This window comes from Hakea prostrata, chromosome 1 (assembly GCF_041222555.1).
Source record: "Hakea prostrata isolate BN-2017 chromosome 1, UWA_Hpros_2, whole genome shotgun sequence".
NCBI classification, from domain to species: Eukaryota; Viridiplantae; Streptophyta; class Magnoliopsida; order Proteales; family Proteaceae; genus Hakea; species Hakea prostrata.
The window spans coordinates 11,482,903-11,508,197 of NC_142600.1; the positions used below are offsets into that span (position 1 = coordinate 11,482,903).

Consider the following 25,295-nt stretch of genomic DNA (forward strand, 5'->3'; position numbering starts at 1 on the left):
TTCGGGTTTTAGTGATCTCAGACCACAAATGATAAGCTCTATTTGAGTGATTTCTGACCATCTATATCACACTCCTGTAAATACTTAGACAGGCTAAGGCTCTTTTTGGTATCAATTATCATTGTCAATTATGAGAAATTTTCATTATTTTAAATTGTTTGGCATCTATTCTGAATTTTAGTTTTATTTAAAATAATAGAAAAACCTCCAAAATCCATAATGAACTTTTTGTCCATTATGGATTATGATGAGAATTTCATTATCTTCATTTGTGTAAGTTTACTTAAAGTTCTATAAGTAAGATGAGGGTAAAATAGTCAATACACATTCTTTTATAACAACCATACTTTTTCCTTCTTTTCTCACTTGTTTACTATCATTTTTAACAATCTTTTATCTTGACACCAAACTTATTTTCCATTTCATAATTTATTTTCGATAAAATTCACCAAATCATTTTTCATTATTGACCAAAAATGAATTCTTGTACTTATTTATTTTAAATAGGCATAATAGAGAATGAGAATTGATACCAAAAAGAGCCTAAATTGAATGACGGCCCCTCAATGTATAAGAGGCCTTCCACTCAAATTCTGCATATATTGAACGGATAGTGTGTTTAAATGCTTTCTGGACTTTGCTCGGGAATGTTCTCTATTCCTTTACCAAAAAGGAAAATGTTCTCTATACCTGTGAATCTAATGAGGTATTATATGTCTTGTAAAGTCAGGTGTATAAACAATCAGCGAGCGGCATTCTTAAAGCATTTTCAGGTTTTAGCGATCTCAGACCACAAATGATAAGCGCTATTTGAGTGACTTCCGACCATCAATATCACACTTAAATTCTGCATATATTGAACCGACAGTGTGTTTAATTGCTTCCTGGAACACCAATACTTTGCTTGGGAATGTTCTCTATACCTTTACCAAAAAAAGAAAATGTTCTCCACACTTGTGAATCTAATGAGGTATTACATGTCTTGTAAATCAGGTGTATAAACAATCAGTGAGCGGCATTCATAAAGCATTTTCAGGTTTTAGTGATCCCATTTACTTGTGTAATTTACTTGGTTACACGATGTGGTATGATTCATTGTGTGACTTTGATATAAGGAACGCTTGGGTTGGTATTCCTAGCCTTATACATCGGGGGCTGTAGTCTGGACTATTGTCATTGGTGCCTTAGGTGCACCCCGTGGCTGCTATTTAGCATGTTAGGAAGTCTAGATGCATTGTTAGGTCACTCATTTACATGTTATTACCCTTTCGGCTAGGGTATTGAAGTCGAATGACCTGTGATGACAATGGCTGGGTCTTGTGGGCATCCAATATAGGTACCAGTTTGTGAAGAGACAGACCCATTGCTATCATGCATTGGTAGGGCTGGATATGTTGAGGGTTGGGTTCATGAGCTTCCAAAAGATGACTTGGGGTGTCGTGATGAGACATAAGAGACACCCGCCCAGCATATGTGGATAACCATAGGGTTTCGAAATGTTAATCCAACATAAGTGGCTAGTCTGTCAGGAATAACATACCTAGGTGAATAAGGATATTGGACCAAAAGAACACTAGGCATGAAGAAAGATACGTGGATCACGTGTAGAGTGGTACTTATATGTGCTTGCATTGGGTTTAGGATTTTTTGGCACGCGTCAGTATTCAGACTAATGGTTGTGGGGAGAGAGTGTGGCCATATAACCCCAGCCATGATTTGATGTGGATTGTTCCCCTATATTGCGGGATCCCAACATAAATAGCCAGTCCATGAAGGACCAGAGTGACAAAACTTCCCATAGGATTTTGGTATTCATCTTAACGCGTGTCTGCCTAGGTAGAGACTCTCATGATTAGTTTATCAATTGCATATCTAGAATATCATTGCATCATTTACATTCCTACATTAATGTTATCATGGTATATGTGGATTGTTGTCTTACTGAGTTTTGTGGAACTCATCGTTGTGAATTTTATTGTTTTCTTTATATTAATTTGTAGGTCATGAGGAAACTTTTTTTTTCCCCGAAGAGTTCGACTCTTGTGGAACAGTGCAATGAGTACTGAGTACTCCAAGGAGCACGGAGACCTGTGCACTTGTATGGGCTGCTCCTATGGAGTTCAACCTTCTGAGTGTCAAGAGATCACTTATGAGAAAGTGGTGACACTAATTAGGATTATGCACATGTTTGTTTGTTTTGTAGGCTATACCGAGACCTATGAAATGCTTAAGAACAATTGTAAACCTTAATTAGACTATTTCCGTTGATTCTGCTTACAGACTTCATTTCAAATATTCCTTGAAATTCAATTTTTGAAACTTTAAACATTTATGTTTCTTATTTATTGATAGACTTGATATTTCCTTGCTCTTGATTATGGTGTTGTGTGCTTTATTTATTATTGAGATTGTAATCCGATCTTATGACTGTGGATCACATCCACGTGTAGTCGAGGTGGAATTGATATCGTTGGATAGGGTGCGATACCTGCCCTCTGGGACAAAATATTTTGGCCCTAACTTAGGCACTGTTCGGATTAAGGCTGAGACAAGGCAGGATAAGGCCACCAAGACCAAACTTTCACCCCTAAAAGAAAGGTTGCTCGATTGGTAATGAACACCTCAAAGCAAAAATATTGTTCCAATTTGATAGGGTAGTTTTGACTGCAAGAAATTGGATTCCTTACCCCTAAATATTTGTTTGCCAAATTCTGTTCTTTGTTTTGTTTGAATTTCCATGGAAAAGAAGAAATGGTTCACTAGCCACTCCATCTACGTACCCAATCGATGTGTTTGAGATCTTGTCGAAAGCCTACAAGAAAGGATTAAATGTACGCTGACTAGGGTGGTTGGGAAGTCGCCTCCAACGATTAAGTCGAACCACTAAAAACAAACTCTGCACGGTTGCAAAATTTAAAAGAGAAATGAGAAATCACACAAACATGAAAGTGACTCAACTCAATTACCCTGGCCCTGCTTGGGAGTTGGGTTTATATAGATTTACCTTGGGATTTGGACCGTCGGATCCCTAGGGCACTTCCTTCTGTTTTCTCGATTTTAGGGTTTTTTAAACTTTTATTAATTGGGAGTCCCGAAGGATCCCAAGTTCCCAACTTCCTTGAATTCCTTCTTTTTGTGCAAAAAAAAAAAAAAAAAAAAAAAACTCTGGCTGCACTTTTTGCCTTGCACACTTCTGGCTCGGTCCCGTCCCGGTCGAGCTAGGTTGGATATAATGGCTTACTCGGTGTTGTCTACTCGGATGATTCCTTTGTCATCACCCACTAAATCATTAAACCTAGCGAACTGATCTACTCAAGCAGATGCTCATCATAAACCTTTCTTTTTCCCCTTCTAAGAAGCACCCCAACCTCATCGATGTGATCTGGACGGTGAAAATGTTAGCTCCTAGGTCATGAAAACTCAAATTTTTGCATTTTAAAAACTCTCGGAATTGATCCATTGAAATAATTATTCAACAAATTCAGGAGCTCCGCGTGGAATCTATCAAAGAAAAGGATGCCAAAATATATCCGAATAATTCCCAGTCTCCTACATGGTGGGGGTGGGTAGTTGGGTGCCGGTAATGGATAGAGGTGGATGGGATTTGGGCCGTTTGGGTAGAAGGGTTGGGAGATCCGTGTTACGGTTTGAGGGTGCATTTAATTTTCTAATTTCAGTTCTCTAGGGTTTTACTTTTTTATTTAAGGGTATACTAATCATGTTGCCTAAATTAACCTATGTGGCAGCTATGTAACTATGGATCATTACCCCGTCAGGTGGGCTCCCCAACGGCTTTTCCACCACAAATCCTATGCCATACATAAAAGAAAATAAAATAAGAAAATAAAAAAAATCTCATCACTCAACCCTTGATCCCCTGTATTTATGGTGGTAAAGTTGACGGGGAGCTGATCCTATCCGGACTCACCATGTAAGATCTGCATATTAGCATATTAGAGGGTGTTTCTTTTTCTTTTTTTGGGTAATAAAATAGAGGGTGTTTCGACGTTGCAGAAATTAGGGTGCAAAACGGCCTTTCACTCCTCTTGTAGGATTTACATGGTGATTTTAAGACTGAGACCGTAGCGATTCCGAGGCATCGACCTCCTTCGCTTTCAGGGTAGGGTGAAAAAAAAACTTGATCGGATTTGGTAAATCACTCCGTCTTAACCGCTCGATCTCGATTTCCTCTAATTTGATACGGTTGGACTTTTTTAAAGTCACACTCGAACCGTAGGGGTGATAGAGCACCGGTCCGGCCCGATTTCGATTACACAATGCCAAATACCGATTCCTTATTTGACAAAACCCTATTTCTCAGTTATTTTCTCCTCGTTTTCAGATGTAGCTCTCAGAGCAAAGAACGATCATGGCTTCCGCGGGCCTCAGGCGCGAACAGCATACAACAAATAACGCCAACAATTCTGGGAAGAACAATGGCACCACAACTTACTTTGACGTGTACGGACCTAACGTACGTCTCCCTCCTCTCTCTGTCTTTCTTTTGTGAAAGAAAAACTTTTTAAGTATTCGTTCAGACGGAGTCGATTGGTATTTGTTTCTATTTTCCGCCTCCTCCCTTTTTTTCTTTTTCATCGTGAAACCAAAACCAGTATGCTGTTGCAGGAGAAAGTGTAATCTCTTCTTCATTTTCTTAGTCATTTTTTCAGATTAGGATGAAAAAATATGGTATTTTTGAAGGCCTTACTAAAGACATGCCATGAATTAGTGTTGGAGAATGGAGAAAATCATAGTTTTCTTTTTACCTTTAACTTGCCTTGGAAAATGGATAACATTGTCTCTTTGTTTCACGTTAAAAATCAGTTGGCTTAGAACTTTAAAAAAACAGGCGGAATTGCTGCCTCGTTATCTATTATTATCTTCCGGGGTTACCCTGTTGAAACTGGAAGCCGAAGAGAGAATTTGAAGAGTAGGGTGCACCATTTACAAACTATCGTACTGTTATTATGTGAATCATGACTTTACTTTGACTCCGGAACTGGAGTTTGCTATAGCTGAATCATCTGAGCATTTGTTACCTTAGCTGGGAGAAGTGAAGCAATACTTGGCAATGCTGGGAGTTTTTTATATTTTAGTTAGTCAAGGAAGTGACGGTAAGAAGAATTTGAGAGCTTATAGTATAGATGAGGTTGGTGTTCACATTAGAAGAGCAAGGGTTTGTTTTTTCCATGCCCTTTTCCCTTTTTTGATATGTTTGAAGAGTCATTGGTATTTGGTAATGATTTCACAATCATAATCTGTTTAAAAGTCACATTTAACTAGATTGCTGTGTTGGGATATGCATAAGGTAGGCTGGACAGCCTCAAATGACTACCTTGTAGCTTTTATCTAGAATGGGGGCTTCGCTTGAGGCCTTGAGATGCTCCAGTCTGGAGTAGTTTCAACGTGCTAAAAGTGCTAGGAGCAAGGGCTAAAATAACCTTAGGAGAAGTGATGAGGAAAGACATGCACAATTAAGTCTAGTTTCAAGGGTAATCTCAAATAGGGCTGATTGAAGCGCTAGGCTACCTATACCGGTCCCCATATAGCTGGTGTTGTGTTGTTTCTTTTTGCTCTTACTAATGTTTATTCTTTTCCTAGGATTCATGTAGCTAACCCCATTTAGTTGGAATGACTGGATGAGACTGAGTTGTTATATGCATGCATACCATGTAACATTCTGAAGTGTAAAGGAGCACATTTTCTGTAGTCCTAAATCAATAGGCAATTATTGACGAGCCAATAATCAAGATCTTCAATGAGCAAGCAGGTCTCTAATGCGCCAAATTTGACAACTGTGTGTGTGTGGACACATTTTCTAGTCATAGACTGATAGGAGTCAACCACTAGCCAATAGCCAAGATCTTCAAAGAACAAGCAGGTTTGACTTGGAATTTTTTTTGGGCCGGGGGTTGTCAATTCTAGGGTTAGGGTTTAATGTGTTGGTTTTGGAGGGCAGAGGTGGGGGATTTTTCTATTTTTAAATTTTTTATGATGGCTATTTCTTTCTCTTCTACTTTTCTTTCTCCTCTTGGAGCTTTGTGGCCTGGATAATATCTGTCTAGATGTGATTTTTCTGTCCACCCCCCCTCCATTGATGGGACTCTCACATTTATGTAATTTTTTATAATGTATTGATGAACTAGATACTGACCTGGCATTCTGACATGTCTTCACAGGAGAAGGCAGATGTTATTTTTAAAGCTCCTGCTGCTGACTCAACATTAAATCTATTAGTATGTTTAGACTATTTTAGTTTTTTATACTTTCTAATTGAAGTATAATCTCTGAATTGAATCTTCTATTGTGAAACAGGACATCCAGGGGCTTGTCAACTGGGTGCTTGGTGAGGGATTTATGCCATCCTGGGTCTTTATCAAAGTAAATTTAATCTTCATTCTCTTGCTTTTTCCTTTTTGGTATTGATAAAGATGGAGGTTTTCTTCAACAAGGTTGTGTCATCGTAGACAACAGTTAATTTTGTCGTCACCAGATTAAATGTATAGTTAACCTTTCAGGTCTAGAGGCTGTAGAAATGTTTCTTGCTGATTTGAATTGGTGGAGAAATTGTTTGTCCTCTTGACAGTTGACTAGCAGTGGAATGAAATTCCTGTAGCATCTTAGCATCAATTTTTGACATCAGCTGAGTTTTGTATAGGTACACCACTTTGCTAAACTTTATCCTAAAATGCAGTCAACCAACTATTGGTAGTGGATAGCTAATGGATAGTTCCAATACAACCTTTACAAAATCTTGAAACTTTGCCTTGGTGGAATCAAATGCACAAGTAGAAGACTTAAGAAGACTAAAAAAGTACTACCTAAGATGGTCCTAACCTCCAAAGACTTTGGATCTCTTTAGATTGTCCAATAGATTTATCGAATGTTCTGCTAATTGAGTGGTTGCATTATTAAATCAAGTTGACTATCTAAGGTCTTCATGCATTTCATATTGAAAGTTCAATTTGTATTTAGATTTTTTATTTATAGAAGGTTCTATCTTTTTTATAGTGCCAAAGGCACTGTTTGATTAATGATCAAATTAGATAGCCTTGTAGAATAGTGCTTTAGATGGTGGTTGTTCATTCAAAAAAATATATGAACATTTTTGACTATCCTGCAGTTATTAGAAGTTTGTTGTTGAGCTAGTGGTGGTGATGCACAAGGGACGTAGATGTTACCGTGATCGAGGTTGGGTTCTTTATCTTCATATTTGCCATTGGAGAGGATAATCTCTGGGTTGGAGGTGGTGGAAGTGCTATTAATGTAGCCTTAGATAGAATTAAGGGCCAGAACAGGAACTTGTTACATAACTAGTTTAATTATGGCAGAATTAGGGTTAGTGATGCTAGGTTATCACAAACAAATAAAAGAGGTGATATAGAGGATGATGTTTCCTGAGGAATTAAAATAGGGTGGATGAAGTGGATAGAGGTGCATCCGGGGTCTTGTGTGATTGGCGTATTCAATTAAAGCTTAAAGGAAAATTTTATAGGATTGTTGTTCGACCAGCTATAATGTACGATGCAGAGTGTTGGGCTGTTAAAAAGAATCATATAGGTAAACTCAGTATAGCAGAAATGAGGATGCTAAGATGAATGAGTGGCAAAACTAGGAAGGATAAGATAATGAATGATCATTTTAAAGTTAGTTCGGGAGTTGTTCCCATAAGTGATATGCTTCAAGAAAGTTTTTTGAGGTGTCACGACCATGTTCAACGATGACCTATAAATGTCCCTATACAGAGAAGTGATATAATCTAGATTGAAGGGACTAGAAGAGCTAGGGGTAGACCTAAGATAACCTTAAGAGAAGTGGTGAGAAAGGATATGCATAGCTTAGGCCTTGTATCTAGCATGACCTCAAACAAAACTGATTGGAAGGTAAGAATCCATGTAGCAGACTCCATTTAGTTGGGACAAGGCTTATTGTTGTTGTTGTTGATGATAATGCTAGTTTATCACAAATAGAGTTTCTTTTCCTAGGAATGAGCCTTTGGTTGGGTCTAATAGGACTGGCCCCTTGTTCCTATGGGTTCTTTTGGGATTTAAAATATGGGTAGTTAGGCTAAGTAGGGATTAGCTTTGTTAATTCGTTTAACTTTTATCTTTTAAGATAAGATTGAACTGGTTGAGCCAATGATTCAATTTAAGTTAGCATGTGATTAGCACATGACTGATTATTAGAATGTAATCTACCAATTAGACTATATTTGAGTTTGTTTATTTTCGTAGACAATTTAAGTACATGGTAGGTTAAGGCCTTCCCTTTGTAGTATAGGAGTCTATTTTTGAGCCTTTTATATAAGGTTGAAATAGGTCTATTGTTAAACATGAATTTGATTAATGAAATTGCCGATGCAAGCTGCTGCTTGCGCCTTCATCTCCAGTGTGAGATCTCTCTGTTTGGTGCTTCAAGTTTAGGCTGATTAGCTCATTGGTGTAGAGTGGAATAATTTGCAGACATTGATGTAGGGGGAACCTGATGTGAACCGGTCCAGGACTACCCAAAGAAGGCCTAGGGAGGTTCCCAGTATCCTGCGGCCTAGCCAGCAACCCTGGGAAATGTGACCAGCATAGGGTCATTTTGATACATGTACTCCAACCCAATTTGATATAGGCCAAATCAAAATCTTGTTAGAGTCCAAGTCTATCTTTATTTCGTTACAATCCTTTGTTAAGTTATGAAAGAGTCCTATTCTAGCTAGGAGTCCTAATTAGGGAGGGATCCTCTAGTGGTAGCCCAAATTCTATTACGAAGCTAGTTCAACTTTTGTTTTGGTCAAGTTATTGAAGAGTCTGAGTCACATTAGGAGTCCCAATTCGAGAGGGATTCCCCTTAATTGTAGTTCAAGTTGTACAAAGAGTCTGGTCCTGAAACTTCAAAAGGAATAACAACTATGTTTCATAGGAGGAAAGGCCATCTCCATTTTGGAGAGTCACTAGGGTTCTGAGCTTTGAGGGCCACCCTTGATGGTTTCTCCATCATCACAGTGGGTTCGATTTCCTCTTTCTGTTTCTTCTCCTCTATCTGCTAACTGCTTCTCCTTCTCTCCCCTTCTCCCCTTCTCCTCTCTGTTTCTGCAGAGGTTTGGTCGAGCACGATCTCAGATCTAAGATCCGATCTCCTCCATCTGGTTCTCCTCTGCTCTTTGCTTCTCCTCTGTTTCTGGCACTTTCTGCAAAGGATAGGTCGAGCAAAATCTCAGTTCTGAGATCCATTCTCTTCCCTCTGGTTCTCCTTTTCTCATTGCTTCTCCTCCTTCCCTATCTCTCTCTCTATTTCTGCAGAGGTTAGGTCGAGCGAGATCTCAGATTTAATATCCATTCTTTTCCCTCTGGTTCTCATCTTCCCTTTGCTTCTCATTCTGTTTCAGCAGAGGTTTGGTTGAGTAAGGTCTCAGATTTGAGATCCTAACTCCTTCCGCTCCCACCTTCTCTTCTACTTCTCATCTTCTTCCTCCCTTTTTCCTTGAAAAAAGAAGAAGATTGGGGCCCATTTCAGGGTTCATCTCAATTTGTTGAGGGTTCCAGTCTCGAGGGCCTCTCTGGCGTCGGAGGAAGCATGACGGGTATCGTTGCTGATATCTCCGAATAATTGCGAACTCAGATCTGGATCCATCTCCTCCCTCTGTTCCTTCTCCTCTCTCCCTCCCCCCTTTCTGTTTCAGGGTTCAACTCCAAATCATCACGGGTTCTATTCCTCGATGGCATTTCTAGCATTGGGGGATAAATCCATAAAGCCATGAGGGGCGTCGTCGTTGATCTCTCCGAATCAAGCTCGAACCCATATCCACATTCTTCTTCTCCCTCTGTTTCTTTTCTGCCATTACTCATTCCTGTGATGCTTCCAACCGTAGCATCTGTTGTGCTGCATCAGCTTGTCCTACCCTTTGTTACAATGAAGGCTTTCTGTCATCAATCGAATTGGAAACTATGTTGGTCTAGCTAGGTCTACTGCCCTTTTGGTCCATTTTGGCTTAGTGTTGTGGTAATGTTGTTTTTCTGGTTTTATTGTAAGGCTATATACCTCTTGTGCTGGTCTTTTGCGCTCATTTTATTGAGCCTGTCTATGGCTTTGTATTTTCCCCTCCCCTTTTCTTCCGTTTGGTTAATGAATTTTTTTATTCTCCCCCCCCCCCCCCCCAAAAAAAAAAAAAAAAAAAAAAAAGTCTAGTCCTACTCATGTTTTGTAATTTTTATTATCTTAGGATGAGTTAAGTCAAAATCCTTGTTTAAGAGTCCGAAGTCTAATAAGAGGTCCTAGTCTAAATCACCTTCTAAGGTTGAGTCCCACTGTGAATTCATTCACGTAAGGCTATAAATATAGCCTCTAGCTTGTCAAGAGGACATATTTTTAATATTTGAATAAACTGAGAATCGGAGGTGAATATTGAAGTTGTGGGTTTCCTGAGGAAGGAAGCATGTGGTTGCAGTGGAGTTCTAATTGCTACTATTATTTGAGTGCTTCTACCATTTTTCTCTCCTACACATAAGTGCAAACAAACTGCCACCTCCAGCCCCTATTTTTCTCCTTTCTTCTTCTCCTTCGTGGTTCCTCTACTTTGGATTCCCCCTTGCCTGCGGCAACCCTCAAACCCCCCCCCCCAACCCCCCAAAAAATAAAAAATAAAATCCCAAACCCCTTTTTCCTATAAGGCGGACAGCCGGACACCCCTTCACATCGCAAACCTGCATTCCTGTCCCCCAACCCCTGCGGCAGAATCACCCGACCTTCCCCATCCCTATTCTCCCATTCCCCAACCCGAGTTCTTCATTATCAGCCCCCTTTTTTCCTTCTCCTCTCTTGTGGCAGCATAGTAATTCCTAGGTTTTCATTCCCTTCCCTGATCCCTAAGCCCTAGTTCTCCCAATTCCCCCTCCCTAATCCCTTCCCTCTTTGGCTGCAGCATCTCCTCCCCTCCCCTACCCTTTGATCCTAACATCTGCCCCTTTCCCTTCATCCAAAACCCTGGAAAACCCTACGCTTCATCTTCTTCAGCAAACCTAGAAACCTTAACCTTTTTCACTCATATCTTTAAAACCCTTCATCCAAAACCTATTTCCTTTTAGAATCATCATCCCCTACCCCTCCTTTACCTTCTAGTTTAACCCTAGCCCTAGCCACCCTCTAAAAACCCTAATATTCCTAAACCTTAAGCTTAAAATCCAGTTCTGAATTTTATTTTGTAGCAAGGTTCAGATCTGGAAGTCATTAAACCCTGGACCCTAAGTCTACCCGAATCCTAAAGGCCCTATTCCTCAACCCTAAAATCTCTCAGGACAACATTTATGCTTGGAACTGCAGGTTGTAAAACCTAGAAATACTGCTGGTTCACTTGAACAGATCTTGAAAACTAAATCCTGGATTTGGGGTTTACAGATATTGGTGTTAGAGCTAGGATGAATCAGCAGTAGCCAGAGTCATGGGTGAATCCGCATAACACTACAGCGAAGAACTTTAGAACCCTGACGATGAAGAGCATTTCTAATATAACCCTTCCATAAATGTCATGACCAAGATTCTGATAGCAGAAACAAAAGAAGACGCTGGAGAAGTTACATCTTCTACACCAGACTCAGATCAGGAGGAATCCCAGCCAAGGTGTGTGTAAACAATGGTAGCAGTATTAATGTAGTATCTGAAAGCCTCATCAACAGAGCCAAGCCCAGAACTAAAAAGCATACCCAACCATATCGAGTTCCTCCTCAATGATGACCAGCTAGAATTTGAATTGAGATGTGTAGCGCCCATCAGTCTCCATTCCTATTTTGAGGAGATCTGGTGTGATGTGGTTTCAATGAGGTTATCTGATGTTATTTTAGTGAGACCATGGCTATATGATATGAATCAGCCTTTGGCTTGAAGATCAGGGCATTCTCAAGCCTAAACTGCAGGACAGCAAGCCTAAACCCTCTCCCAACCTTAACCGAAACCCTGGTTTGCATTTGAATTCAAATTTCAAATCTGTAATTCTTTTTACAATGGCGATTCGGATCTCGAATTTAATTCCAGCAGGCTCTAAAACCACTGTAGAAACCCTAAAACCCTTCTCTCCTTCGCTGGTAACTTCCTGCGCAAACCCTATGGAATTGATCAAACTATCCCTAACCCTAGCCCTGGTTTACATCAAGTCCCAGTCAAGTTAGGAGTTCCAATTAGAGAGGAAGTCCCCTTAGTTGTAGTTCAGTTCTACAAGGTGTGTACTCATGTATTGTGATTTGAATTATCCAAAGATGAGTTATTTTGTGATTTGAAATATCCAGAGATGAGTTAAGTCGGAATTCTTGTTACAAAGTCCTAGTCTGGATCAATCACCTTCTAATGTTGAGTCCCAGTGTGAGTTCATTTATGTAAGGCTATAAATAATGGCTCTAGCTTGTTAAGAGGACAGATTTTGAATATCTGAATAAACTGAGACTTAGAGGTGAATATTGGAGTCATGGGTTTCCTGAGGAAGGAAGCCTGCGGGCTGCGGCTGCTGTGGAGTTCTAATTGCTGCCATTATTTGTGTGCTTCTACCTCTATTTCTCTCCTACAAATAAATGCAAACAAACCCCCACCCCAGCCCTTATCTTTCTTCTCTTTTGCAGCCCCTCTTCTGTTGATTCCTCTTTTGCCTATGGAACCTCAAGGCTATACAAACTTAAAATTACTGCGAAGTTCACTTGAATAGATCCTGAAGACTAAACTCTACATTTGGGGTTTACATCAAGGAACCCTACAGACTAGGATCCTACAAGAGCTGGTTAGGCATCCTTTAGGTTGGTTCATATTCTAATCTGAGAATATTAAATAAAGGGGAAATGCAGTGGCAAATAAAAGATAAACATGCTAGTTATACAACATAAACAGGACAGTAGTCATTTTCAGCCTAAACACCAGACATCGATGTAGAGGAAGACAACTTGAGCTTGGTCATCAACTAATAGGTGATGGTGTTCATCTGAAGAGAGAGGTGCCAGTGCACTAAAAGGGTCATCAATAGTGGCTTGAGAAGTCCCACGCTTCGTATTTTAGCCCCTTCATGGTAGGCAGCTGGATGGCTATGAAGCTGCATTTTTTTCTTCTTCTTTCTATGTAATGTTCATGACCATAGTAGTCACACTTGATGGGAATGCAAGTAGACTTATCAGAGTCAGCACTGCAATACTTACATGCAGGAAAAGACAGACCATAGAAGGACCACCAGAGCTAGCAACAAGAGTCAATCTTTCAATGGCAATAGTATGCATTATTGCACTACATATGCAAAGCCTATTCAAGTGTGAGGATGGCTCATGGAAAGCATATGAGCACAAATCTGATTCTACTCCATATGTAGACGAGCTAGAAAATCATAAACTCGGAGTTTGTCTTCCCAATTCTGATAAGAAGTAGCATCTATCTTATAGATGGAGTAAATTTCCCATAAAAATCTAGAGTGTGATAGTACCCACACATAGTATTATAATATTGAGAGAGGATGAGGGCCTTTTGCTGCAACTAATGGATCTTTCTATGAATATCAAAAGAATGAGCATTATTGCCAACCTTCAAATATTTTTGCTTTGGCAACTTGCCACATGACTGCAACATTGTTAAGGAGGTAACTCTCAGTGATAGTGGGTTCTATGGAATTGACCAGGTAACCCATCCCTAGACATTCATTAGTTTCGCATTTTTTTGAATTGGACCAATAGTCTTAGGTTTCATTGTGGTGCCATGATGATGATGACAAGACCCCTGGATCCCACTACGAGTGTCAAAGATCTTGGCTGACTTAGATAGTTTATCCCTATTAGCTTGACAGGGTTCATCTAAGAGAGTGAAAATCCCAATCACGTGTAACTAGAGCCTCTTCCACTTGAACAAACTAGTAGATCGTGTAGACATATTTGCTGATTGGAAAGAATATGGGAAACAAAAGAACAAGGGCTCCTTCGTCACTGAAGGATTTGGACCGTCTATGTGTAATAATGACCCTTGGTGGGAGAAAAAGTGATCACCACCAGGGGATCTAAGCTAAGAAGGGAAGCCAGGAACCTAGAAAGGGCCAATGAAAAGAAGGCAGAAGAGAGGAGGGTTTGCAAGAGAGAGCCCCAGGAGGACCTGCGGCAAGGTGGCGATAAGGAGGGTTGAGGTAGAAGTGTGTTGGAAGGCTGAGAGGTGTGGCGAATATTGGAAGAGAATGTCGATCGATGGTGGTATGTGGTGTTGCTACCGAAAAAGGAAGAGAAAAATTAGGTTAAGGGTAAAATTGTTCTCAGACATGTGTGATATCATGTTTGAACATCTTCGACTTTAATACCATGATGAGTATTTAGAAAATCCAGTCTTCTGTCAGGGAGACACTTTTACACATTATTCATATATGTACATGGCAGGAGATCTTGCTCTTGAGCGAGATCTCGCCACTCAAAAAAAGCTAGATCTTGGTTGAGATCTACAAAAAATCTGGCGTAATCTCGGTGGGTTTTAGGGTCTCGGTTGGGCTGAAACTTGGTATTTAGCCTATTTAAGGCCTTTTGAACAAATTGGTCGCTTTAGATTTGTGAGAAAATAACCCTAAGTATGTCTTCTAAGTCGACCCTATGTGTAAAACCGAAATTTTGTAAAATGCAAGGTTAGACAACATGTAATGTAAAGATATCAAGTAATTCAAGTTATCAACTATCAAGTATTAGATACATTAACATTACACATCAAGTATTCAAGTGATCAAACTATCAAAGAACTTAAATGTCTTCAAAATTTTACAACCATAAGAAGTTTTAGACTTTTAGTAAGTCATAAATCATAATCCATAAGTTCATAGTCACAACTCACTAGTCATAAATTTGTCAAGAGCACAAGAGTAACAAGATTACAACTTACAACTTACAAGACAATAAGACTATAAGAGTATCACTCAGCATTCTACATCAACTGATTCTGAACGGTGGCCACATATGACTCTCAAGTCAACCCATCACTGTAGTATGTCACATATCGGTTTATATAGAACTAATATGTCCCCATGTCAGAATACTGGAGGAATAGCACTCTGGGATAATCCTCATCATGTTGCTGATGAATATAAGGTAGGGGTTTCTAAACCACTCAGTTAACAACCCACCTTCACTCCCATATGCGTACTCTCCAGGTGCAGGGTCTTGAGGAATAGCATGATATCCATAAGAAGAATACCCAATGTAATCTAACTCGGTGCTGTGATCCCCGTATAGGTACCGAGTTAGACCATGATCTAGGCTCATGCTTCACATGTTCAATTCAAGATATTGCCAACTGTCCAAACTTTGTTGTTGTGAATCATTATGACCATGATCTAGGCTCATGCTTCACATGTTCAATTCAAGATCTTGCATGCTCGCATCATCATTCGTTTGCCCCTGGTTTGATCTACTCTTCCTACTCCTAATATAAGTCCGAGAGATAGGGGAACTGTGGCTCGCATGTGTCGGATGACTCGGACCTGGTGGAGGTGACTCCCTTTGTTGACCTTGATTTCCACCAGCAACACCACCAGCCTGACTGCCTCCATGACTCGATGGCTGACTTGGGCCACTTAGCCGTCTGGTATCATCGGCATCATCTGAACTGCCACTACTAGATGTCACCGCAGTTGTTTCAAGTCGACCAGGTGGCTCCACAAATGGTACAGTTGGTCCTTCTGATGCTACTATAGCAGCCTGACCCTCATCAAAACAACAACAATGGTAGGATTTGGCTGCCCTCCTGGCCCATCCAGCACTGGGCCACCTCAATCCCTAACCCACTGATATATGACATCATCTTCCTCATCTTCTGCGGGGGGTCGTGGATTATATCAGTCAACTCAATCGGTTCGCGATTTTCGTCATCTATATCATCTTGTATGTGCCCTACTCTCAATCTCATGTTGTAATGCACATACATTAAGTCCTCGAGCCTCTCACTCCCCAATCTGTTCCGTACCTTACTATGGATGAGCGAGAAGGTGCTCCAGTTCCTCTTGCAACCAGAGGATGAGCAAGTCTGTGAGAGTACTTTAATTACGATGTCCCTAAGATTTGGCACACTAGTTCCATATAGCACCCACCAGTCAGCTACATAACCAAAAATAAGAATGCATTAGGCAAGTAAATCTTAATATTTATATAACTTATTAGTTATCATTTACAGAGTTATAGACTTATAATAATGGACTATTTACCAAGATCATTTTTTTGCCTAGTTGCAATTGCAAAAGGCTTTCCAAAACTCCGAGAGGCATCCCTGAACTCCCTGATCTGTAGACCAATTATTCAATTATTGTATTATGGATATGCTTAATGCACTAATGCAAGAAGTTGAAGAAACAATTGAATAAGTTTTCATCTATCCATTAATTGTCTCCTACATAACAGGATTTGACAGCTTCTCCACCATAGTTGCCAAAGCGGCAAGGCGACCAAAGTGATTGGTCCCGACTAGGCAATTAGGCGACAAAGCGACGCCTAGGCAGCAATAAGTCGAACAAAGCGGTTGGGTTAAATTTTTTCGATATAACTACTTTTCAATACAACTACTTTCTATAATAAGCTAAACAAATATTCAATAGTCACATTCATAAAATAAAAAAATATAAAAAAAAAGCATTCAAGAATCATAATTATGAAAAATAATTCAAAAAAAGAACACAAACATAAGTTCATCTCATCAAACCATGGTTGTCAAAGCGTTTGCCTAGGCATTTACTGATTAATTGATTCTTGTTGTTGAGTATGGCTTATGCTTCATGTTCTGTTGCTGGAGGGGTGTGGCCCCCAAAGCAAAAATTAGGTTCTATGTCACTTTGGGCCTTGGAGTTCCTTTGCAGATTGGTCGTCAATTAAGCGGTTAAAAAAAAAACGGTTGAAAAACCGCTTTGCCGCCTTGGCGGACGCTTTGACAACTATATTCTCCACCACGTTTTACATCGCATTCATTAACCTTACATTAAGCCCCAGATCATTTTTGTAATGGTACTTTGGGTTGAGGTAGTAAGCTTGTATTGTGGAAATAAAAAATTTGGTTAGTGATTTGGTTGTTTACGTGTTTATAAATTATAAATTATAACTTATAACTTATAAAAAAATTAAGAATGTAAATTAAAGTATACAACAAAAACTTAAAAGTGACTCACCAGCCAAGTGCAATGGATGCATCAAGTGCGTCTCCCATCTATCATCGATGATCCTCTCGTAGGATTTGAAGGAGCTAGGGGCAGCAGCTCTAACCAACTCTTTCATTTGCTGAAGGGCAACATATATGTGGGGCATTGTGGGCTTCTTCTCCGAATCCACCATCCTTAAAACAAACACAATAGGCTCTACAATGTCCATTGTCCTATTCAGTTGCCTCCAAAAGGAATCATCAGCAATGGTTTGTTGGACTAGTACTGCATCAGGATGACTAGATCCACGCCAATTAAACCACTCCTCACTTGCAAACATCTGCTGTAGCCCCGCCACTTTCTTCTAGAAGCTTTTCAGAGCTACATAGTTGGTGGCGAATCTAGTCAATCCAAGTCTGACTAGATCACCCTTACAGTGGTTCCTCATCATCTTCAGCACATAACCATGGTTATAAATAAAATTACTTACCCTTTTAGCCCTGTCAACCACAACATTGATTGGCTTTCTTTTCCCTAGGTCCTTCAACGTAAGATCAATCTGCACATGGTGTCCAAAAGAGGTGGATCCTGCTGTTCTTCTTATTCATCAACATTTCACCAGCTTTTTTGAAGTTAGCACCGTTATCTATGACAATTTGGACAACATTCTTTGGCCCTACCTCGAGGACCACCTCCCTAAGAAGCTTGTAAAGGTAGTCAGCATCTTTGATTTTATCTGAGCCATCTACTGACTTAAGGAAGGATGTCTTTCCATTGTAGCTCAATGTATTCCATATGTAGTCCATTTTTCCTTTAATGAACCAATGTATTCCTCCACCTCCAGCTTTACCTTTGGTAAATATTTATTCATTACTTCCCAAGTTGTTGGGCGTTTAACCCCTACACCTGCCCTAGCAACTGCATTGATCATCCCCTGATAGTTTGGTTTTTTGGCTACATTGACTGCAATGTTGTTGTAGAGCATGAATTTGCTGATTGCCAACCTAGCTTCCTCCTCCCTACTGCCTTCTTTACCTCCAACAAACATATATTGAATGCTTCTTTGATAAATGTCTTGATGCTTGAAGAGGGGGGTCTTGGTCAAATGTGGCATCATAATGTCTAGTCTTGCTCCTCCTTTCGGTCCTCTAACTTCCGAACCACCTGTTCCTCGTCTGTTTATATTGCCTCACATTCTCAAAATGTAAGGACTGTCTGCTAGCTTCCATTGCAGCCTTCATCTGTCTCCACTCGGCCTGTGACTCAACACCCATAACCCTCCTCCTCTCTTCATCGTCGTCTGATTTCTCATCAACAGCAACAAAATGTCTAGCCAGCACTATATCCTCAAATTCCCTCTGCTTTTGTGCCATGTCCTCCTTTTTTTGGTCTCCCTCCTTTAAAGTTGCTGCAATTGCTTTTTGTACTTCGTAGGGACTTGGGACACTTGGAAACATCTTTGTAGCCACCAGCCAAATGTTGCTTTAATCTTGTTGAACCACCAGAATTCAAGGTCTTGAGGCAATACTTGCATCGGGATTTTTTCTTGTCGGCAGTCAGTGGATCCCCATGTTGCCAAGCAATGTCCTCAGTCTCACTACCAGTGCCGCCACTCCACATACATGAATGTTCCCAAATAATCATTAGAATAATTTTTAGATAAATAAAAACATGTAAAATTAATTTATATAACAACAAAACACACACTTTATTCTAAGATAATATATATGCAATGCTCAAATAAACATGTTTGCATTTTTAAAATAAACTACATAATATTAGCATCATTAAAATAAAATAAAATAAAATAAAAAGATAAATTTTTTAATAAAATATAATTTTTTTAAAATTATTTTATGTAAAAATTTATAAAACAACTAAGCACACACTTTCATAATTATTTTACTTAATTATTTAAATAAAAAAATAAAAACAAATACAACAAGCATGATAATCAAAATATGAATACATGGGATTGTAGCCCTCTCAATGTAGTTTAACATAAGTGATAATCACATTCATATCATAAGTATTTTTTAATAATTTTTTATTTTAATTTTTAGATAATTTATTTTTTAAATTCAAAAAAAAAAATTAATAACAGAAAATTAAATTTGTTTCCATGAAAGTGTAGATCAAAGCTTGATCATCAACATATATTTATACTACACTCACAAACCCATTTTAGAACCTTCTATTTGAAAAAGATTCAAATTTGGGGGGAAATCTTACCTTTGTTAAAGATCACTTGAAATAGGCTTGAATTTGCTGTTGTAGATGTGTTGATGATGTTTAGAAGTTGAATCTCCAACAAATTCCGGCCAAAATCGACTTTTCGGCGAAAAATGCACCTTGCAGCGAGAGAGGCGAGATATGCCTCTCTCAAGCGAGACAAGGGGTTTTAAAACCCCCTAAAGAGGTGGTTGGACCACCTTTGGCTAGATCTCCCATCTCTCGACTCTCATCTCGTCTCGCTATCTTAGGATAGTGAGATATCTCGCGAGATCTCTCACCTTGTATATGTAGATGAGTACAAGAAAATGGAAACTCTCGATGTGGGATATGAAAACAACAAGCCTTTTCCTAACTAAATGGGGTCGGCTATATCAATTCTTGCCTTCCAATCAGGTCTGTCTAAGGCCGTACTAGATACAAGGCCTAAGGTATGCATATCCTTCCTCATCACTTCTTTTAAGGTTATCTTAGTCTGCCCTAGTTCTTCTAATTCCTTCATTTTGAGTTAAATCACTTATCCATACAAGGGCATTTACATGCCTCCGTTGAACATGGCCATGCCACCTTTGACGGCTTTCTCGTAGCTTATCATTTATCATAGCTACTCCCATATTGGTTCTAATATGATCATTCTTTATCTTGTCCTTCCTAGTTTTACTACTCAACCATCTTAACATCCTCATTTCTGCTGCACTGAGTTTATCTATATGATGCTACTTAACAGCCTAACACCCTACACCTCACATCATAGTTGGTCAAACAATGGTCTATAGAATTTTCCTTTGAGCTTTAAAGGAATAACTCCATCGCACAAGACCTGGACACACCTATTCACTTCATCCACCCTATTTTAATTCTTTGGTAACATCATCCTCTAAATCTCGTTTTTTCTTTATGATTGAGCGAAGGTGTTTAAATAATCACTTTGTGGGATCTCCTCATCAAGTTTTACCACCTCATCATCCGCTCGATCACGACCAAAGTTACAGACTAGATATTCCATTTTCGTTCTACTTAGTCTAAGGCTTTTGATTCTAAAACTGCTCTCTGTAATTATAATTTGGTATTGATTCCTACTCGTGTCTCATCTATCAAAGCAATATTATCAGCAAAAAGCATACACCAAGGAAGCTCGTCTTGAATGTCTTTGGTTAATTCATCCATCATAAATGCGATTAAATATGGGCTTAAAGCTGATCCTTTATGTAGTTCAACTATAATTGGGAATTCACCATATTGTCCCCCTACCATTCTTACACTTGTCATTGAACCATCCGACCTACCTTTAACTATGCCCCTATATTTACTTGCAACGTTTATTTTTTCCAGTACTCGCCAAATTAACGCTTTAGGGACTTCATCATAAGCCTTTTCTAGGTCAATAAGGATCGTATGAGGATCTTTTCTACACTCTATATACCTTTCTATAGGTCTCCTAATAAGGTAATAGCATCCATTATAGATCTTCCTAGCATAAAGCCAAATTGGTTCTTTGTAATGGTGGTTACTTGTCTCAAATGGGTTTCAATTACTCTCTCCCATAATTTTATAGTATGGCTCATCAGTTTGATGCCTCTATAGTTATTATAGGTTAGAATATCTCCTTTATTTTTGTAAATTGGAACCGCAATGCTTCTCATTCATTCCGCTGGTATTTTTCTTGTGTTCATAATCTTATTAAACAACTTGGTCAGCCGAGATAATAAACTCCCAATGTGGGATATTTTTGTAATAATATCCTAGAGACAATTCCACTCTTATACCTAGAATTACAACACAAACTTTGTTACAAGCAAGCATGTGTATATGACTTTATAATCTTTGTTCTGTTATCTTGTAATAGGAGTGCGTATCCTGATGGTTTTAGTCTGCTTTCTTCTTATGGGTTGATGCTTTTGCTCAATACCTAATTAATGTTAGTCAAGTATTATTTGTTTTTTTTTAATTTTTTTTTTTTCAGATTATACAAATTTGAGGAATTGAAACTTTCCTGGCCAGAGTTTTACAGTTTTCTTGTAGCTTCATTCTTTGTGTTATCTTTATATATGCAACTAATTTTCTCATCATTGTTCTTCAGGTTGTGTTAGACAAATTGGTTAAACCTTCCAGCACAATACTTGACTATAATACGAGGTATTTTTAAAAAAGAAAAGGATTGTGCTAGCTACTTATAGAAATTCTTTCTTGAACATCTGCATGACTCACATTCAAGGACAATTATTCTGTACTGTTATTATATTATTTTCCTTGTTGTTGAGGTTCAATTCTTCTGTTATTCACTTGTTATCATTTTTAGGTGCAGATTTGGCATTAGGTCCTCGGTTTTAATGTGGTCTATTCTCGTTGAATGGGCTTCTAATCTTGACTGGAAGTTAACTGATATTCTAGAGGAGTAGCCATTTAAGGATCCAGAGCCTGAAATCAATGTGTGAGTGGCAGCTTTTCTGCAGTTGCACTTGCAGTACTCTAAATATTGGTACAATGTGGTTGAAATGGAAAATAAATTTCTAAATCTTGGATAGATAGACAGAGAAAATAAGTTCCTAATTACCTCTTTTATCCTTCAAAGTAAGGAACTCCCTCAGGCTTATTAATTTTAAAGACTAGACTAAAACTCAGTTGCCTGAAATTTTTAAGGTACTTCCAAGTCATAGATAATTGTAAGACTTGATGACCGTGGACATAAACCTATCTGCCTTCTCCCCTAGCATGAAACATATTTTTTCACCAGTAAAATTAAATCCATTGTCTGCATCAAAATCTTTTAAGTTTTATTAAAAGAAATTCGAGATGGCTTAGAAGAGGATGCGTTCTGGTTGAAGATATGTTTGATGTGGTATGTGTATTTGTTGTACAGATCTTTTAGTTCATTGTCAAGGAGTGATATGTTGCAAAGTAGAGGACCTTAAAGACCCAGGATGCACAGATTTATTTAGGACTCAGGAGTAAGATATACATGGCCTTCAGTTTATCGCTGTTGAGAATTGAGCAGTCTTGGTGCTCAAGTAATTGAGTTTCTAATTTTAGAGAAGACTCCTTGTTGATGTCAGATTGATAGTTGCTTAGTGTGCAAGAATTTGAAGTTCAGAAGTTTCCTTTTCAGTTGCTTTCTAATTTCAGCTTACTTTCTATTTTGTGTTTCTTTCCTTTTTGGACAAATTATCTTGCTTGTTTGGTCTGTCCTTTCTTTGTAAATTTGTTTCTATTTTTGGGAGGAACTTTACTTGTCCTCCAAGCATGTACCTTGAAGATTTTATTATAAATAAGAGGTGCCTATGATTCTGGAGAGGTCTAGTCCCAAATAGCAGGGAATTGCTTCCTTTTACTGGTTCAATGTCTCTTGTTCTTAGTTTCTTCTTCAAGTGTAGTTCTGATTTGATTCTAAGAAGTTGGTCTGTTACATGGTATCAGAGCATTAATCTGATTCCTTGGTTGCTCCTTTTCAATTGCCGCTTTGAAAGTCATTTAGGTTTCTAGTTTGAAGAACGGAACCCTAGTTCAATGAAGATGATAAAATAGTCATTGAACTAGGGTATCCATGAAGATCTGACATGAAAGAATACACAAAAAAAAAGTCAGGACTCAGTAGTTCATGTTCAGTTTTCTAAGCTTTGTTTGGAAGTTTTGCTTCGCTTGGAGATTTAGAGCTTCTCGATGGTGTTCCGTTTGAAGTTTTCTTGTTTCCAACATCTTTCCAGTCGTTTATTAGTTCTTTACTTTTCTGGTGGTCTATCTTCGTTTCCTTCAGCGATGGCTTCTTTAGATGTTGAGTTTCTGTTGTTTGAAAAAAATTTTTGGTTTGAGATTGGAGAGAGAGACGATTGCATTCATTGTTCTGGATGTTCAACTCTTAACTGTTTCTCCCTGTCTTGAATCACTTCAACTTCTTTGAAGGATTATTCTGATTTTTCAGTGTCTTTGTATGAGAGATTGAACAAAGGAGCTTAGAGCTTTCCAGCTTCTATATCTTTATTTTGAATGGTTAAAGTGCCCAACTCATAATTGGTAAATTTGTAGGTTCAATTCCTGTTGGATGCACGCCAATGGGAACGTTCAATAAGTCTACTGGAATTGGCTGTGTATCAATGAAATTCTCATCATTCATACGATATGAATTGGTATGGTATATTCATACCATACCATACGAACAGTAAGAACTAGAATTCTTATTGATACTGGAATTCATAGGAAAGAAAATGGGTTTTATGGATGGAATCAAATTTGCAGTATTTACAGACAAAGGTATTCAGTTATTGGGGAACAATCAATATACTTCTAATGTCGAATCAGGATCTACTAGGACAGAGATTGGAGAGAGAGATGATTGCATTCATTGTTCTGGATGTCTAACTCCAAACTGTTTCTCCCTGTCCCATGAATCACTTCCAACTTCTTCGAAAGGGTTATTCTGATTTTGCAGTGTCTTTGTGTGAGAGGTTGAACAAAGGAGCTTAGAGCTTTCCAGCTTCTATATCTTTATTCTGTTTGTTACTTCCTTTGCACTAGAAGTCAGGGAAAGCTTGCTTTGTCCCTTTTCTGCTTACCAAAGTTCAGGCGTCAACTGATCAGTAGCAGTGACAACTGCAGATTTTCTGTTCGATTTTCTTATCCCTGTTCTCCAAGGTTCTTGGCTCCTTTTTGTGCAATTTGTGCGATCTGCACTCCATGTTTCTTAAATTGGTGCTTTGAAAAAAATACAGACAGAGTGGAAGAGAAGAGAAAGAAGATTAGGGATGTTGAAGTTCAAGGTCCAGTCTCTTATCGTCTTTGATTTTAAAGTTTCAGTTTTGGGGAAGAAGATGGTTCAGTGGTATGAATTTTTGGTTTAGTTTTGGTTTGCTGGTTTAAGAATAGCAATTGGTTCAGCTTTTGGTTCTAATTCTTATTTACTTCTTGGGTTTAGTTCTGGTTCAAGTCCTTGTTTGTTTTCCAACTCTATTCTATTCTTAATTCTGGTTTCTGGTTTTGTTCCTGATTCTGGTTTTTGATTCAGTTCCCTGACAACTAAACTTGCTTTACTTTGTGTTTCCATTATCGGAGTGCTTCCTTAAATTTAGGCTTCCAAGTTTACTAATTGTCTTTTATTTTTATTTTTTGGGCCAATAAACACTGAGAAAACTTCACCGAGGAGATAATCAACAGCAACTTAAGTAGACAATCCTCCATGTCTAACAAACCATTCAACAACGAGAATAATAGGTGGTGATGAAGATGAGCCATATCCGTAAGTAGTAGCACAATTACATCAAGGGAACTTTCTTTTGATGAAGATGAGCCATGTCCATAAGAAGCAACACCAATTACATCAAGGGCACTATTTAAATAATGGCAATAGTAGGGAGGAATCTCCACCCAAGAAGATATAATGTACAGCCCAAAGTCGTGTATAAGCTCTTCGTAATAAGGCAGATAGTAGTTAGAAGTGTGGGTAGGTAAAAGGCAGTATAGGTTATTGCAGACCAAGTAGGTATCTAATTCTGTTCTCTGGTTTTGTTCTTGATTCTGGTTTCTGATTATATTTTCACATCTTGTTCCTGATTCTGGTTTCTTATTTAGTTCCTTGATTCCTAAACTTGCTTTATTTTGGGTTTCCATTATTGAAGTGCTTCCTTAAGTTTAGACTTCCAAGTTTACTCTTTTTTTTTTGGGTTCACTGTTTCCTTTTGGGGATTTCTCTAATTACATTCGTGCCATTCCCGTTCAATTTTGTAATATTTACAGATTTGTCATCCCTTTCCTTTGTTTGTCATTCTCGTCCGTTTGAGAATTTTTTGTATTGGATATTGGTTGTCATTAATTGTTCATGTGTAATGTTACACGTGAAGGGGAGATTGGAGACTCTTTCCATATCTACTCAGGGTGTGTTGAAGAATATTATTGGTGAAGAATTTTATCCTTCTAAGATGGTTTTCTACAGCAACACCCATACTTTTACTTACATTCTACGTACTTGCGTCCGTAGTAA

General features: G+C 38.6%; 1 protein-coding gene across 12 annotated transcripts in view; it reads left to right on the forward strand.

Moving 5' to 3' along the window:
• The first annotated feature begins 4,043 nt into the window (after positions 1–4,043).
• Positions 4,044–25,295, forward strand: part of LOC149027477 (large ribosomal subunit protein uL3m-like) — a 44,980-nt gene continuing 23,728 nt past the window's right edge. For 5 of the 12 annotated variants that reach the window (XM_089162866.1, XM_089162891.1, XM_089162874.1 and 2 more), the window contains exons 1-4: positions 4,302–4,474; positions 6,180–6,236; positions 6,316–6,381; positions 21,408–21,463. In XM_089162866.1, coding sequence (XP_089018992.1) covers positions 4,370–4,474; positions 6,180–6,236; positions 6,316–6,381; positions 21,408–21,463 — 284 coding nt within the window. In that variant the 5' untranslated portion in view covers positions 4,302–4,369. The other 7 variants (XM_089162913.1, XM_089162899.1, XM_089162929.1 and 4 more) reach the window with 4 other exon arrangements.